The 16,407-nt window shown below is 45.1% G+C and overlaps 1 protein-coding gene across 1 annotated transcript; it reads left to right on the top strand.

Moving 5' to 3' along the window:
- Positions 1–301: 301 nt before the first annotated feature.
- Positions 302–1,198, top strand: LOC116990713 (zinc finger protein 436-like; the record flags this gene model as incomplete). Its single annotated transcript, XM_033048638.1, has 1 exon — positions 302–1,198. A coding segment is annotated over exon 1 (867 nt), but the record flags the coding sequence as incomplete, so codon positions are not given.
- Between the last annotated feature and the right edge of the window lie 15,209 nt (positions 1,199–16,407).

Below are 16,407 nucleotides of genomic sequence, written 5' to 3'. Positions count from 1 at the left end.
AATGGCCTCTTGCACTTATTGACTATTGTACCGCTGCGTCACTTCAGCGCCGCGCAGAATTATATAACGGTTTCCTCTGCCATAAATGCACCCAATATGTGCTAGTAATGTCCTGTTTGCCAGCTTGTTGACCCTCTGTGTTCCCCTCCTGCAGGGTTTAGGAGCCGTTGCTGTCGACGGAGAGACGGGGACGTGACGGGCCATTGAGGGCGGCCAGGGTGCCGGTGACGGTGCGGGCTGAGCTTCGATGGAGGACCACATGACAGGGCACAACAAGGAGAAGCGTTATAAGTACGACGTGTGTGGCAAGGTCTGGCAGAGCCCGAACCATATGGAGACCCACCAGCGGGTGAACACAGGAGAACGTCCTTTCGACTGCTCGGAGTGCGGAAAGAGCTTCACCAGCTCCATCCACCTGCTGCAGCACAATCGCGTGCACTCCAGCAAGAGGCCCTTCACCTCCTTTGACTGCCGCAAAAGCTTCAAGACGGCGAATGTCCTGAAGAAACACCTGCAGGTGCACACGGGCGAGAAGCCCTATGGCTGCTCCACCTGTGGTAAGAGCTTTGCCCAATTGTCGGGGCTACGGGATCACCGGCGGGTGCACAGCAGTGAGCAGCCCTTCACCTGCTCCGACTGCGGTAAAGGCTTCAAGTTATCCATGGACCTGAAGGTGCACGGGCGCCTGCACACTGGGGAATGGCCCTACACCTGCACTCAAAGCGGCAAGGGCTTCACCCGCTCCGACAGCCTGCTGGTGCACCAGCGCACCCACACAGGCGAGCGCCCCTACACCTGCGCCCAGTGCGGCAAAGGTTTCATCCGCTCCACCAGGCTGCAGTCCCACCAGCGCACCCACCCCGGGGAGCGGCCCTACACCTGCAGCGACTACGGCAACGGATTCACCCAGTCCCACAGCCTACTGGTGCACCAGCGCACCCACACCGACGAGCGACCCTACACCTGCAGTTACTGCGGCAAGGGCTTCATCTGCTCCAGCCACCTGCTGTCCCACCAGCGCACCCACACCGGCGAGCGCCCCTTCATCTGCGCCCAGTGTGGCAAGTGCTTCACCCACTCCAGCACCCTGCTGTTGCACCAGCGCACCCACACTGGCGAGCGCCCCTACATCTGCATCCAGTGCGACAAGGGCTTCACCTCCTCCAGCAACCTGCTAGATCACCAGCGCACCCACACCGGCGAGCACCCCTACACCTGCACCCTGTGCGGCAAGAGCTTCACTCGCTCCACCCTGTAGTGGTTGTACGGCGGCGACCATCCCATCCCAAGACTGGTGTGTGGCGAGCGCTTTGCCATGGCCTCCCACGCCCTGTCTCATCAGCGCGTGCACACCAGTAGCCAGCACTCCGACTGCCCGCACTGCGGTGAGGAGTTTGACAGCAGCTGCGGCCGCACCGGCGGACCCACACGGGCGAGCAGCTGCTCCCACTGTGACAAGAGAGCATGGGGGTTGCGGGAACACCAGCGGATACACACCGGAGAGAGATCCTTTGTGTGGCAAGGGTTTCACCCACCTTGACCCCCTGCTGGAGCACCGACGATTCCACACCGGCCAGCTCCCCTTCACCTGCCCGCTGGGTTAATGTATGATGAGCGTTTGACGGCGCTGGGCCTGTACTCGCTGGAGTTTAGAAGCTTGGGGGTGGGGCCCATTGAAACTTCACCGAACAGTGAAAGGCCCGGATATAGTGGATGTGGAGAGGATGTTTCCACTAGTGGGAGAGTATAGGACCAGAGGGCACAGCCTCAGAATAAAAGGACGTTCCTTTAGGGAGGAAATGAGGAGGAATTTCTTTAGCCAGAGGGTGGTGAATCTGTGGGATTCGTTGCCACAGATGGCAGTGGAGGCCACAAGTCAGTGGATATATTTAAGGCAGAGATAGATAGATTGTTGATTAGTGCGGGTGTCAGGGGTTATGGGGAGAGGCAGGAGAATGGGGTTAGGAAGGAGAGATAGATCAGCCATGATTGAATGGTGGGGTAGATTCGATGGCCCGAATGGCCTAATTCTGATTCTGTGTGTCGTCTCTGACTTAGGAAATGCAAGCAGACACTTTATGCAAAGAGCAATTAATCAACTGAGGGCAATTATTGTTCCGCAGACAACTACTGCCCCAGGTGGATATCACGATGTGTGCAACAAACATTGATTGGCCACTGGTGGGCGAAGGGTTAATGTGGTAATGGGCTTGATTGAAGCTGGTTAGGAAATTATCAGCTATCGTGTATACAAGGGGGAGTTGTGGAAGTGTCTAAGTGCAGTTGTCCTGGGCTGTGGATGGGAGCAGTTGTCCTGGGCTGTGGATGGGAGCAGTTGTCCTGGGCTGTGGATGAGAGCAGTTGTCTTGGGCTGTGGATGGGAGCAGTTGTTTCCACTAGTGGGAGAGTCTCGGACCAGAGGGCATAGTGTCAGAATAAAAGGATGTATCTTTACTAAATTGATGATGCCCTAACCTTTTCACAACTGAAATTAAATCTGGGTGATGTTGAAACAAGGAACTGCAGATGCTGGTTTATACCAAACATAGACACATTGCTGGAGTAACTCAGTGGGCCAGGCAGCATCTCTGGACAAACAAGAGATTTTGGGATGGAACAAAAGGGTTCTTACCCAAAATAGCACATCCTTTTCCTCCAGCGATGTTGTCTGACCCGCTGAGTTACTCAAGCACTTTGTCTATCTGCAATACAATGTTGATCAGTGATTATTGTTAATGATTGAAGCACAATGTGGAACAAGGAGATAGAACAGATGCAGGGATAATGTAGAATATTGGGTTGAAGCGACTCGAGAGGCATTCTTACTGTGAACCCAGTGACTTGGAACAATACGTCTGCTGTGGATTGGAGTAAGGATGTGCAAACTAGCAGGTTTGTGGATGACACAAAGCTGGGTGGCAGTGTGAACTGTGAAGAGGATGTTAGGAGGTTGCAGGCTGACCTGGACAGGTTGAGTGAGTGGGCAGATGCAGTATAATATAGATAAATGTGAGGTTATCCATTTTGGTGGCAAAAACAAGGGGGCAGGTTATTATCTCAATGGGGTTAGGTTAGGTAAGGGGGAGGTACAGCGAGACCTGGATGTCCTTGTACACCGGTTACTGAAAGTTGGCGTGCAGGTACAGCAAGCAGTGAAGAAAGCTAATGGAATGTTGGCCTTTGTAACAAGAGAATTTCACTATAGGAGTAAAGAGGTTCTTCTGCATTTGTACAGGGCTCTTGTGAGACCACATCTGGAGTATTGTGTACAGTTTTGGTCTCCTAATTTGAGGAAGAACATCCTTGTGATTGAGGCAGTGCAGCGTAGGTTCACAAGATTGATCCCTGAGATGGCGGGACTGTCATATGAGGAAAGATTGAAAACATTAGGCTTGTATTCACTGGAGTTTAGAAGGATGAGGGGATATCTTATAGAAACATATAAAATTATGTTGTTGCTGCCAAGTCAAACCAGTACTTTGTCCACCTATCAGATGAGCCTGCAGTGCAGCGGATCACCACGCGGTGGGAGTGTTGACCACATATTGGACGGGCCTGCAGTGCAGCAGATCACCACACGGTGGGAGTGTTGACCACAAATTGGAGTGACCTGTTTATATGAATTTACTGCACGTTGGGAGTTGCTGTCTACAAATAAAATGTAATTGTTCTCTTTACTGCAAAATGGTTCTTTATTGGACTGTGACCTGTTTCCTATCCCTGTAATGCACCCATTGTACAGATGCCAACGTTTGTAAAAGCCCTGAAACCAGGGAAGATTTGGGATGAAACTGCAGGTGCTGGTTCACAAAATAAAGTCATAAAGTGCTGGAGTAACTCAACAGGTCAGGCAGCATCTGTGCAGAACGTGGATAGGTGACGTTTCACAGAGTGCTGGAGTAACTCAGCAGGTCAGGCAGCATCTGTGGAGAACATGGATATAGGGCCGGCCTAAGGAGGTGCGGGGCCCAATAGGGAAAAATTCTTTGTAGAAATATGAATAAATAATTATCAATGAGTCACGTGTCGTGAGTAACATGACAATTCGGGGAGAGTTCCCATCAATGTTACAAAATTTTGAGATTTTAAAAATCAAGTCTGCAATTTATCCCATCAGATAAAACATGAAAAGAAGTTTAATTTGACACCAAATTCACTTTCATATCTTCAGTATTAAAAAAAGTTATGGCCATTTTCATACTCGGAAATTAGCATCTTGTTCCCTATTGCTTTTCCATTGACTTAAAACAAAAGCTGTGATCGAGAACAGTCAAAAGCCCATAACTTTCTTAAAAATTAAAAGAACTGAATGACATTTTCAGTTATTATAGATTGAAGCATTCTGAAACAAATATAAAACATTTTACTTGGATGACCTGAAATTAAAGCATACAATTAGTTAATTACCAAATTGTAGCTAATTACATGACGGAAATAGTAATAAACACCCAGACTGCCTTGAAAATTCAAAAATGTGATATTTTCAAGATCAGAACTTTATTATTATATTTTATGCTGTAAGTCCGTAACAAATAGGTAAATAAATTACAATTTCTAGCAATAGACCAGGTCTTTATGGAGAAGATCAGTTGCTAGTTGGGACATTGGCATGCCATAACCAGTAGCATCATCATACCCCTCAGATTGTAGCCAACTCTGTACACCTTGTTTTTCCTCAACTTTTCAATTTTGGCATTGTAAACTACAAGTTACTGCTCTTCAAACCATGCATGACATGCCTTTCTGCCCACTATTTTCCCATTAAGAATGTCCTGTAGATTCCATTTCTTAAGAAAAGGATGTTTTATTTAAATAGCCTAAGCCAAATAACAAACTAATCCCATTCACACAAGAATTCACAATATAACATGATTTTTAAATCTCACTGTCATGAATTTATATGCCAGATGGAAGGAATTTAATGTTTAATTCCCATAAATTAATCTAGAAACATCCACTCAAGATAATCAAAATTATTTTTTGCACAATGCATGTGCATATTTAGTATAAAAATATTGACTATGGATAGACAATAACACAAAATATAGACGATTTAGATGCTCTTATGACATGATTGTCCAACAAAAATGAGCATTCAAATCATCTTGCAAGTGGGTGTTTCTGGAATGCGATCGATTGGAACGTTGCCGCTGCAGTGAGTTTTAACCCCATATTGGCAGGAAAGACATTGCCGGTTCGTATGGGGCCCAAATAACATTTTTGCAACGTAAAATTAGATTAAAGCCATCCCAAGAAGCAAGATTATATGTAAAACAAATGACTTTGTTTTGTCCTGTTATTACGATCCGTCACGTTCAAAGTCGCATTTTATTTTAATCCAATTATTAAATTTTCTAGCGATTAAAAAAAAAAGCCAGGAACGGAAGTCCGATCGATTGTTCTTCATCAGCTAGCAGCTACAAGCAATACAAACCTGCATTTTAATCCCCCCCCCCCCTCAAAGGCACCAAAGTCGTGCACACGGCCAGTGGCAGAACTGCAGCGCCGCTGAAGGTAGGTTTTTTAACATCGCTACATTTTCATGTCTTATTTTTGGGTAAAAAATAGTGTCTTCATTGCTGGGAAATACGGTATTTAAAAACATTTAGCTCAAAGAAATCTACTTACCACATTATTTGTACACAAACTCCATTTGGAGGTCCCATAATGGAGAATACGCCCCAATCTCCATCTACGGGGAAAGTGTGGAGAGAGTGTCCAGCTTTAAGTTTCTGGGCACTCACATTTCAGAGGACCTCACATGGTCCACCAACATCGCTGCACTGGTCAAGAAAGCACAGCAACGATTGTTCTTCCTGAGGACATTAAAAAAAGACTGGTCTGCCCTAACAGCTGCTGACAACCTTCTACCGCTGCACCAGAGAGCATATTAACATATGGCATCTCTGTGTGGTATCTCAGCTGCACGGAGGCGGAGAGGAGAGCTCTTCAGCGCGTCGTCCACAGAGTGCAGAGGATTATTGGGACACAGCTACCAGCCTTGGAGGGCATCTACCACACACGGTGCCTCAGGAAGGCCGTCAGCATCCATAAAGACTCCTCACACCCTTGTAATGGACTGTTCGAACTACTTCCCTCCGGGTGACGTTACAAGGCCTTCTACGCCCGAACTTCCAGACTCAGAAACAGCTTCATTCCCAGAGCTATAGCGGCTCTGAACCGGCCCTGCTGAGTGCCCCCCCATCCCACCTGGACTGTCTCCCTCAGATGGTCACGTCGCACAGTTTATTTATTTTATTTTTTTTGACATCGGTTGAAAGCTGCATACCAAATCTCGTTGCACTGTGCAATGACAATAAAAGATATTATTATTATTATTATTATATTATTCTTCTCTCTTTGTTTCCTAAGATACTCATAAGATAATGACATGTTTGAAAAATCCACCCAGAAACTTGCGCTGCGCATGCGCAGTACACAGTTCACGCGGCAATGGCAGAATTTCAGCTGCCTTCAGCTCCCCTTGTCATTGACGGCTTGAAGCAACGCCGATGGCATGTCAGCTGCACACACTTTCCCGTATTACATGTACTGCACATGAAAGGCACTGAGAATTATGCCTACCTAAGAAATCGATCTCTTAGGTAGGCATAATTCTCCCGTGCCTTTATTATTTATATTTAATAATTATCATTATATAATTTTAGTCAGGGTTGACAGTGCCTTCCGTGCCTTCCTTGACGGCACGTGAAGGGGCATATTATTATTGCCTTTTATGAGAAAGTTATCTTTCTTGCTTTTTTCTCTGCAAAGTCTTTTAGAATTTTGTCAAAGTTTAAACTCCTGCTAATTTCAGATTCAATGGACATAATTGCCAAACTGTTTCCAACGTTCTTGCTGAATTGATGACAAGTAAGTTTTGATCAGTTTCAGCTTGGAAAAACTCCTTTCTCCAGATGCCACAGTCACTGGGATTGTCAAGAAAATCCGAAGAGCAATAAATAAATTTGGAAATACGGTAGACCTATTGTTGCAAGCAAGGAATTCAAGCATTTTCATTGGGTTTTGAATCTCGTGGCAGAATTGACTTTAGTGCCTCCATCTCCTCACAAAGCATGTATCCATCCAAATCAGCCAGTTATGTGGTTTTAACTTGATCTTTTTCCTGTCCTAGCTTGACCTCTGTCAATGCCATTTCCAGATCTGCTGCACATTTTCTTATGGTGTCCTTGGATAGGTCGTGAAAATTGCACAAGAATCCAAATAAATGTTGATATTTTTCAGTTGTTCAAACCGTGGCTCAAGTGTATGCAGTGCATTATCTACCACTTGATTAAAACATTGCACTCTGAAGGCGGTTTTTGGAGCTGGCAAAGGTTCATCTGCAGATTCATAATCAAATAATTTTCTTTTTTTGCAAAAGCGCTTACTCCGAGTCTTGAATACGGGCTCAGCATCTAGGTCTTTGGCAAGTTCACCAGCGTCAATCAAGGCGTCATCAAAACCTTTTTCCCTGTATGTCTTTAACTAGTTACAAAACTTTTGAAACGAAGAAAGCCCTGTAGCAACATCCATGGTATCACTCTGAAGTTCCTTATTCACAAAATGTACTTGAAAGAGTAAGGAGCGCCAAAAAACTAGTGAGACGAGAAACTTCTCATTTGACTGACTAACGATTTAGCATCGCTCTTTGCTTGAGCATCATCAGTGTTTTCTGTTAACTCTTCTAGTGCATCTCAAACTTCAGCAGCTTGGTACCGTACAGCTTTACCACTTTCCATTCTACATTCCCATCGCGTTTCAGAGAGAGGATTTATAGGCAGACCCGTCACATGTTTTCTAAAAACAGTCCATCTTTTAGTAGATTATGCAAAAATGGTGTAAATACGCTGCAGAGTTCCAAAGAAAGTCATTGCATCTGAACACGTCTTGGCCATGTCTCCCAAAACTAGGTTGTAGTTGTGACATGCGCATGGTGTAAAGAAAGCTCTTGAATTCTTCTGTAGAAGTTGTGCCTGCATACCTGAGATCTGTCCCTTCATATTGGCACCATTATCATACCCTTGTCCACGGATATTTCCAACATCCAGCCCTAATGTGTTGTACAAATTTTCACCTATGCTACTTCCCACCACTAAAAACTTGATGAAATGTTCATATTCCCCTGCTGAAGCATTTAATTGTACATCATCAGCTACATATCTAATTACCATCGACATTTGCTCCTGATGACTGATGTCAGGAGTACAGTCAAGAATTATTGCAAAATACTTAGCAACCTTGATTCGCAAAATGATTTCCTGTAGAACAGCATGACCCATTATATTAATAAGCTCATTCTGGATTAGTTTTCCTAAATAATGATCATGTATTTCCTTGTTCTGGATTTTTCGCAGATGGTCTTGCATTACTGGATCAAATTTTCCTCGCAAGTCAATAACACCAAGGAAATTTCCATTATGTGGTGTTCCTCAGATCCCCAGAATGGCAAGTTTCTTTCTGCCAGGAACTGTACGGAACTGCCAGGAACTGTAGAAACGGTTAGTTTTTCTACCACTTCATCAATTGTTTTTTCAGTAGATAATCTTTGCTGTAGTTCACAGCAACTGAGCATAGCTTGCAAATGCTTTTTGGAGTTCTCATGCTCAGCTAGACTTTTATGAATGTTCGGCCAGTTATTAAAACCACAACTTGCAAGTGCAATTCCTGCGTTATTATCAAAACGCTTGCAGTAGTAACAGAAGATTTTATCACTTGATACAGAGTATATTAGCCATGGACAATCTACAATTTCACCATTTGGCAGTTTCTTTTGCAGTGAAATTTTGAAAAACGTGATCCACTGTCATTCTTGGGGAAAAATTCTGCTGTAATTGTAGGTGGTCCTTTTTTCACTAAATAGTCCCTGCACTCTGATCCATCATTTCTGGCCATGTTGCAGGATCATCTGTTAATTCTACAAAACTGGCAGATTTTGAATTCCCGTTCTTCCTTGCCTCAGAGGCACCAGAAGTCATGTCAACAGGCGAATTTCCTTGTTTGTCAAATTCAACACTTTTGAAATGGGCGATCTCACTTACCGTAAATGAATTCCCACTTTAATCGTCTTGCATAACTTCTTCAGACTGGCTTCCTTCAGTGTCATCATCTTCACTGTGTTGTGGCTCCACTTGCTCTTCTGCATTTTCTGAGAGTTTTACTGAAATACTTATCTAATGCACCTTTCTCCTTTTCTGCCTTCTTTGTCTTGGCTATACCCCTCTTCTTACTGCCACTCAAATATGTTCTGCCGATGTCCTTTAGTCATTTAGTCATATTTACAGAAACCACGAAAATCTCTGTAGAACCTGCAATGTGGTGTTACATATATATTGCAATCAGTGATGGAAATGGGTTTTAGGAACTAGGGGTACGCTAAGGTCCGTGAGGCTGAGATTGGGAAGGAAGGTAGACGTTATAAGCCCCCCATGGGAAATTTTATCTAACTCTGAAATTGAAGATAGACAAAAGCTGGAGTAGCTCAGCAGGCCAGGCAGCGCAGCGAATCTGGAGAGAAGACCCTTCTTCGGTCGGTGAGAGTACTTGTGATTGTCTGAAGAAGGGTCTCGACCAGAACCGCAACCCTCGCCCGAGAGCCCCTGCCCATCCCGCTGAGCCACCACAGACAGGGAGGTGAATGTAGACACAGGGGGTTTCACCTTCAACTTCAGAGCCAAACAAAAAACACAGAGTGCTGGAGGAACACTGCGTGCAAGGCAGCACCCGCGGAAGGAACATATCACTTATCAGGAGCCGCCACGGGCCAGGACCCTTTCCCCCCTCCCCTCCCCCCCCCCCCCCACCAACAGAAAGGAACCGCAAATGCAGCCATCACCGCAAAACGTCTAAGAAGGAACTGTAGATTTTGGAATAACAACCATATAACCATATAACAATTACAGCACGGAAACAGGCCATCTCGGCCCTACAAGTCCGCGTCGAACAATTTTTTTCCCTTAGTCCCACCTGCCTGCACTCATACCATAACCCTCCATTCCCTTCTCATCCATATGCCTATCCAATTTATTCTTAAATGATACCAACGAACCTGCCGCCACCACTTCCACTGGAAGCTCATTCCACACCGCTACCACTCTCTGAGTAAAGAAGTTCCCCCTAATGTTACCCCTAAACTTCTGTCCCTTAATTCTGAAGTCATGTCCTCTTGTTTGAATCTTCCCTATTCTCAAAGGGAAAAGCTTGATCACATCAACTCTGTCTATCCCTCTCATCATTTTAAAGACCTCTATCAAGTCCCCCCCTTAACCTTCTGCGCTCCAGAGAATAAAGACCTAACTTATTCAACCTATCTCTGTAACTTAGTTGTTGAAACCCAGGCAACATTCTAGTAAATCTCCTCTGTACTCTCTATTTTGTTGACATCCTTCCTATAATTGGGCGACCAAAATTGTACACCATACTCCAGATTTGGTCTCATCCAATGCCTTGTACAATTTTAACATTACATCCCAGCTTCTATACTCAATGCTCTGATTTATAAAGGCTAGCATACCAAAAGCTTTCTTTACCACCCTATCTATATGAGATTCCACCTTCAAGGAACTATGCACGGTTATTCCCAGATCCCTCTGTTCAACTGTATTCTTCAATTCCCTACCATTTATCATGTACGTCCTATTTTGATTTGTCCTGCCAAGGTGTAACACCTCACATTTATCAGCATTAAACTCCATCTGCCATCTTTCAGCCCATTTTTCCAAATGGCCTAAATCACTCTGTAGACTTTGGAAATCCTCTTCATTATCCACAACACCCCCTATCTTGGTATCATCTGCATACTTACTAATCCAATTTACCACCCCTTCATCCAGATCATTGATGTACATGACAAACAACAAAGGACCCAACACAGATCCCTGAGGCACACCACTAGTCACCTGCCTCCAACCCGACAAACAGCCATCCACCATTACCCTCTGGCTTCTCCCATTCAGCCACTGCTGAATCCATCTTGCTATTCCTGCATTTATACCCAACAGTTTAACCTTCTTAACCAACCTTCCATGAGGAACCTTGTCAACGGCCTTACTAAAGTCCATATAGACAACATCCACTGCTTTACCCTTGTCAATTTCCCTAGTAACCTCTTCAAAACATTCAAGAAGATTAGTCAAACATGACCTTCCAGGCACAAATCCATGTTGACTGTTCCTAATCAGTCCCTGTTTATCCAGATGCTTATATATATTATCTCTAAGTATCTTTTCCATTAATTTGCCCACCACTGAAGTCAAACTAACAGGTCTATAATTGCTAGGAACATCGAAGGTAGACAAAAATGCTGGAGAAACTCAGCGGGTGTGAAGCCCTGTCCCACTGTGCGAATTCACCCAAGAGCTCTGCCGAGTTTTAAGAAAATCAAAACTCTTGGTAAACACGTAGGATGAACGTGGCGGGTACGTCGGAGCTTGGGACGTTTCAATAGTCAATAAACAATAGGTTCAGGAGCAGGCCATTTGGCCCTTTGAGCCAGCACCGCCATTCATTGTGATCATGGCTGATCATCCACAATCAGTACCCCGTTCCTGCCTTCTCCCCATACCCCCTGACTCACCTATTTTTAATAGCCCTCTCTTGAAAGCATCCAGAGAACCTGAGGCATAGAATTCCACACTCACCACTCTCTGTGAGAAAAAGTGTATCCTCATCTCCGTTGTAAATGGCTTACCCCTTATTCTTAAACTGCGGCCCCTGGTTCTGGACTCCCCAACATCGGGAACATGTTTCCTGCCTCTAGCGTGCCCAAACCCTAAGCAATCTTTTATGTTTCAATGAGATACCCACTCATCCTTCTAAACTCCAGAGTGTACAAGCCCAGCTGTTCCATTCTCTCAGCATATGACTGTCCCGCCATCCCGGGAATTAACCTTGTAAACCTACGCTGCCCTCCCTCAATAGCAGGAATGTCCTTCCTCAAATTAGAGGACCAAAACTGCACACAATACTCCAGGTGCAGTCCTAGAACTCTGTACAACTGCAGAAGGACCTCTTTGCTCCTATATTCGATTCCTCTTGTTATAAAAGCCAACATGCCATTTCTTAGCACTAACGGCAGGTACTCGGGAAACATGGTCACTCGTGAAGATTTTTCAACATGTTGAAAAATGTCCACATGTAAAATATACTCAGGATGTAAAAATTTGATACTTTTTTACACATAGTCATACTGTAGTAGCTCGTGAGTTTACCGTAGTAGGCCCTGGTGTCCTATATCACTATTGTATGTTCATGATGGAAATAAGAATACTCTGTATATTCATGACCTTTGAATTGTAGTTTTATGTAATCCTCCCATCATTTCTCAGTTCCATTTCACAATATCTATCAGACAAACAGAATGTTGAAAGGTAATATCTTGCCCAAACTCAGTTGTATCTTTCTATCTCGATAAATATCACAAAATATGCCATTGTTTCAGCCACATTATGACAAAATATAGAATGTAGGTTATTTGTTATCAGAAATCCCATCCCAGAAACAACAGTACTTAAAGAACATTTGTTTTAATAATTTACGAGCATGTACTATAGGTCGATCCATATCCAACAAAATGTTGTGATAATTGCATAAAATGTATTATTGTCTAAGAAATTTGGTGTGGAATGATAATCCATCTCAGTACTTATTTAGGCAAGTCCCAAGCTATAGATACTTTTCCCCCACCCCCAATATCCACCTCGCCCGATCTTCATTGAACCTACCATTTGACTAATCTTTTACTCAGCTGCTGTAACGTTTCCTTCCTATCAAAATCTCTTAGCATCTCTGTCCCTATCTTCCAATTCCTACTTTGAAATAAAATACAACTTTCGACAAAGATTTCGCAGCAGGATCGCTATATAAATGCAGATGCAGGTGCACAGCCTTTTATCCGGAGTTTCGGAAAACGAAAAACTCCGAAAACCGGCCATTTTTTCCAGGATGTCGTCTGCACACCAAAGCTCGCGTTTGGCGCCAAACTTGACCCGAAACGACCCACGGTCAACCCAGGTCTGTACTACTGTAGCGGCTGCCTCCTACCCGGAGACACTTAAACACCTGTAAATCATTGCTTAAATGTTAGTCAGTTAGTTTGGAGGGCTTTTATGTGAGGGGGGGGGGGGGGGGGGGGGGGGGACTTTAATTCTTAGTCCCCTACCTGGTCGGAGAGGCGGGGAGCGGTCAATGCCTTACCGGGTCGCCGTGCAGTAAGCCCCGGAGCGTTGTGGCCGCCGATCCCAGCTGGGGCTGCGGGCGTCCGGCCGCGGGCGGCGCCGGTTGTAGCTCCGACCCCGGCAACTCTACCCCTGGCTGCGCGGCGCTCCAAATCCAGCGCGGCCCGCGGCCGGACGCCCGCAGCCCCAGCACCGCTGTGGCCGCCGACATGTTGTGTGTCGGCGGCCTCAGCGCTCCGGAGCTTACCGCACGGCGACCCGGTAAGGCATTGCCCGCTCCCCGCTGGTATCCCAGCGCCGCGATGCCGCCGACTCCCAACATCGCGGCGCTGGGTCTGCGGGCGTCCGGCCGCGGGCCGCGCTGGATTTGGAGCGCCGCGCAGCCAGGGTCGGAGCTCCAACCGGCGCCGCCCGCGGCCGGACGCCCGCAGCTCCGCGATGTTGGGAGTCGGCGGCCACAGCGCGCCGGAGCTTACTGCACGGCGACCCGGTAAGGCATTGCCCGCTCCCCGCCTCTACGACCAGGTAGGGGACTAAGAATTAAAGTTTCCCCCTTCACCCCCCCCCACCACACCCCCACCCCACCACATAAAATCCCTCCAAACTAACTGACTAACATTTATGCAATGATTCTCCGGGGAGGAGGCAGCCGCTCCAGACTGTTCAAGCCGCCCGCGCTACCTACCTAATCTACGCTAAAAATCTTCCATTCGGAAATCCGAAAAATTCCGAAATCCGACAAGTGTCTGGTCCCAAGGCTTTCGGATAAAAGGTTGTGCACCTGTATATGGTATTTTATCCTAGCACCCCCCCTTACCACCACACAAGCGTAACTTGAAGCGATTAAATTTCGAGAAGTTCGATACGGACCAGGAATGAAAATTAATAGCTATGAATCGATTGCGAGGTTAGGTCAGAGGGCTAAGAAACAATCCTGAGTTGACAGCGTAGTGAGCATTTTGCAGCGGCCTCACCTTATATTCTGGTAAAATATTCTTTCCACAGAAATCTCCTATTTCACTTTGAAATTATATTCATTTATAACCGTTTGTAACATCAGTAACCACCTTAATGTTCGTGCATTTAGTACCGGGTATGCTTGAAACTATTTATTGTAATGTACTGTGTCTTTAAAAAAAAACTACATCAACCAAGTGTGAAATTTACACAGAATGGAACGATGTTTGAAAATGTGTGGGAATCGACTAATCGCGATCCTACTGTGAAATGTTTAAGTCGAAAACTGTATTTTATTTCAAAGTGGGAATTTGAAGATAGGGACAGAGGTGCTTCACAGAGATTTTAAGCTCTTGGGTGAACTTGCACCGTGGGATCATTGACGTTTTGCGGTATACAAAAATGCTGGAGAAACTTAGCGGGAGAGGCAGCATCTATGCAGCGAAGGAAATAGCCGGGTCTGAAGAAGGGGTTCGACTCGAAACGTTGCATATTTCCTTCGCTCCATAGATGCTGACTTACCTACAGACCAAGAATGTCACCAAGAAGAAGTTCCCAATCATAATGGTGAGTTTTAATAAATTATCTATGTGTCATTAATGCATCAATCTACATTCCTCCGTCAAAATGTAATTATGTTTTGAAGAAGTGTTAATGACGCCGCGTGAATTATATTCAAAGGAACGCAGCGGCATTAATACTTCTTCTAAAACACAATTAAACATTTACTGAGGAATGTGGATCGATGCATTGATGACACATTGGATAACTACTTATTAACTACTGGCTGTTAACACTACTGGCTGTTAACACAAGTGCTACAGTGGTTAACACATCATTTGTGTCTGATGACCGTACAGCGCTTGTATTCCATGCACAAAACCATGTAAGTTTGGTAAAAAAATCCATAAGGAGAATGTTTAAAAAAAAATCTTTATTTAACAAAGCAAATTTGTATTTCCGTATGAAATAGGGGAAATTAACGCGGGGCCCCCTTGGGCGCGGGGCCCAATTTGGAAAAATCGGTCCAATCGGCCTAGGGCCGGCCCTGCATGGATACGTGATGTTTCACAGATGCTGGAGTAACTCAGCGGGTCAGGCGGCATCTGTGGAGAACATGGATAGGTGACGTTTCACAGATGCTGGAGTAACTCAGCGGGTCAGGCAGGATGCCCATAGTAAAGAGAACAGGTGTTGCAGGAGGGCTGTGATTGGAAACTAAATATTCCAGGATTTCGTTGCTTCAGGTGTGATAGAATTGGAGGGGCAAGAGGTGGAGGTGTTGCATTGCTTATCAGGGAAGATATTACAGCAGTGCTTTGGCAGGATAGATTAGAGGGCTCATCTAGGGAGGCTATTTGGGTGGAACTGAGAAATGGGAAAGGGGTAGCAACGCTTATAGGGGTGTATTATAGACCGCCAAATGGGGAGCGAGAATTGGAAGAGCAAATATGTAAGGAGATTGCAGATATTAGTAGTAAGCACAAGAAGTGATTGTGGGAGATTTCAATTTTCCACACATAGACTGGGAAACATTTTCTGTAAATGGGCTGGATGGGTTGGAGTTTGTAAAATGTGTGCAGGATAGTTTTTTTGCAGCAATACATAGAAGTACCTACTAGAGAAGGGGCGGTGCTGGACCTCCTGTTAGGAAATGAGACGGGTCAGGTGGCAGAGGTATGTGTTGGGGAACAGTTCGGGACCAGTGATCACAATACCATTAGTTTCAATATAATTATGGAGAGGGTCAGAACCGGACCTAGGGTTGAGATTTTTGATTGGAGAAAGGCTAACTTTGAGGAGATGCGAAAGGATTTAAAAGGAGTAAATTGGGACATTTTGTTTTATGGGAAAGATGTGGAAGAGAAATGGAGTACATTTAAAGGTGAAATTTTAACAGTACGGAATCTTTATGTCCCTGTTCGGTTGAAAGGAAATAGTAAACATCGGAAAGAGCCATGGTTTTCAAGGGAAATTGGACACGGTTCGGAAAAAGAGGGAGATCTACAATAATTATAGGCAGCATGGAGTAAATGAGGTGCTTGAGGAGTATAAAGAATGTAAAAAGAATCTTAAGAAAGAAATTAGAAAAGCTAAAAGAAGATATGAGGTTGCTTTGGCAAGTAAGGTGAAAGTAAACCCAAAGGGTTTCTACAGCTATATTGATAGCAAAAGGATAACGAGGGATAAAATTGGTCCATTAGAGAGTCAGAGTGGACAGCTATCTGCAGAGCCAAAAGAGATGGGGGAGATATTGAACAATTTATTTTCTTCG

This window comes from Amblyraja radiata, chromosome 32, assembly GCF_010909765.2.
Source record: "Amblyraja radiata isolate CabotCenter1 chromosome 32, sAmbRad1.1.pri, whole genome shotgun sequence".
In the NCBI taxonomy this organism is placed as follows: domain Eukaryota; kingdom Metazoa; phylum Chordata; class Chondrichthyes; order Rajiformes; family Rajidae; genus Amblyraja; species Amblyraja radiata.
The sequence above is the reverse complement of the archived record's forward strand: the minus strand, read 5'-3'. Positions and strand labels throughout refer to the sequence as shown.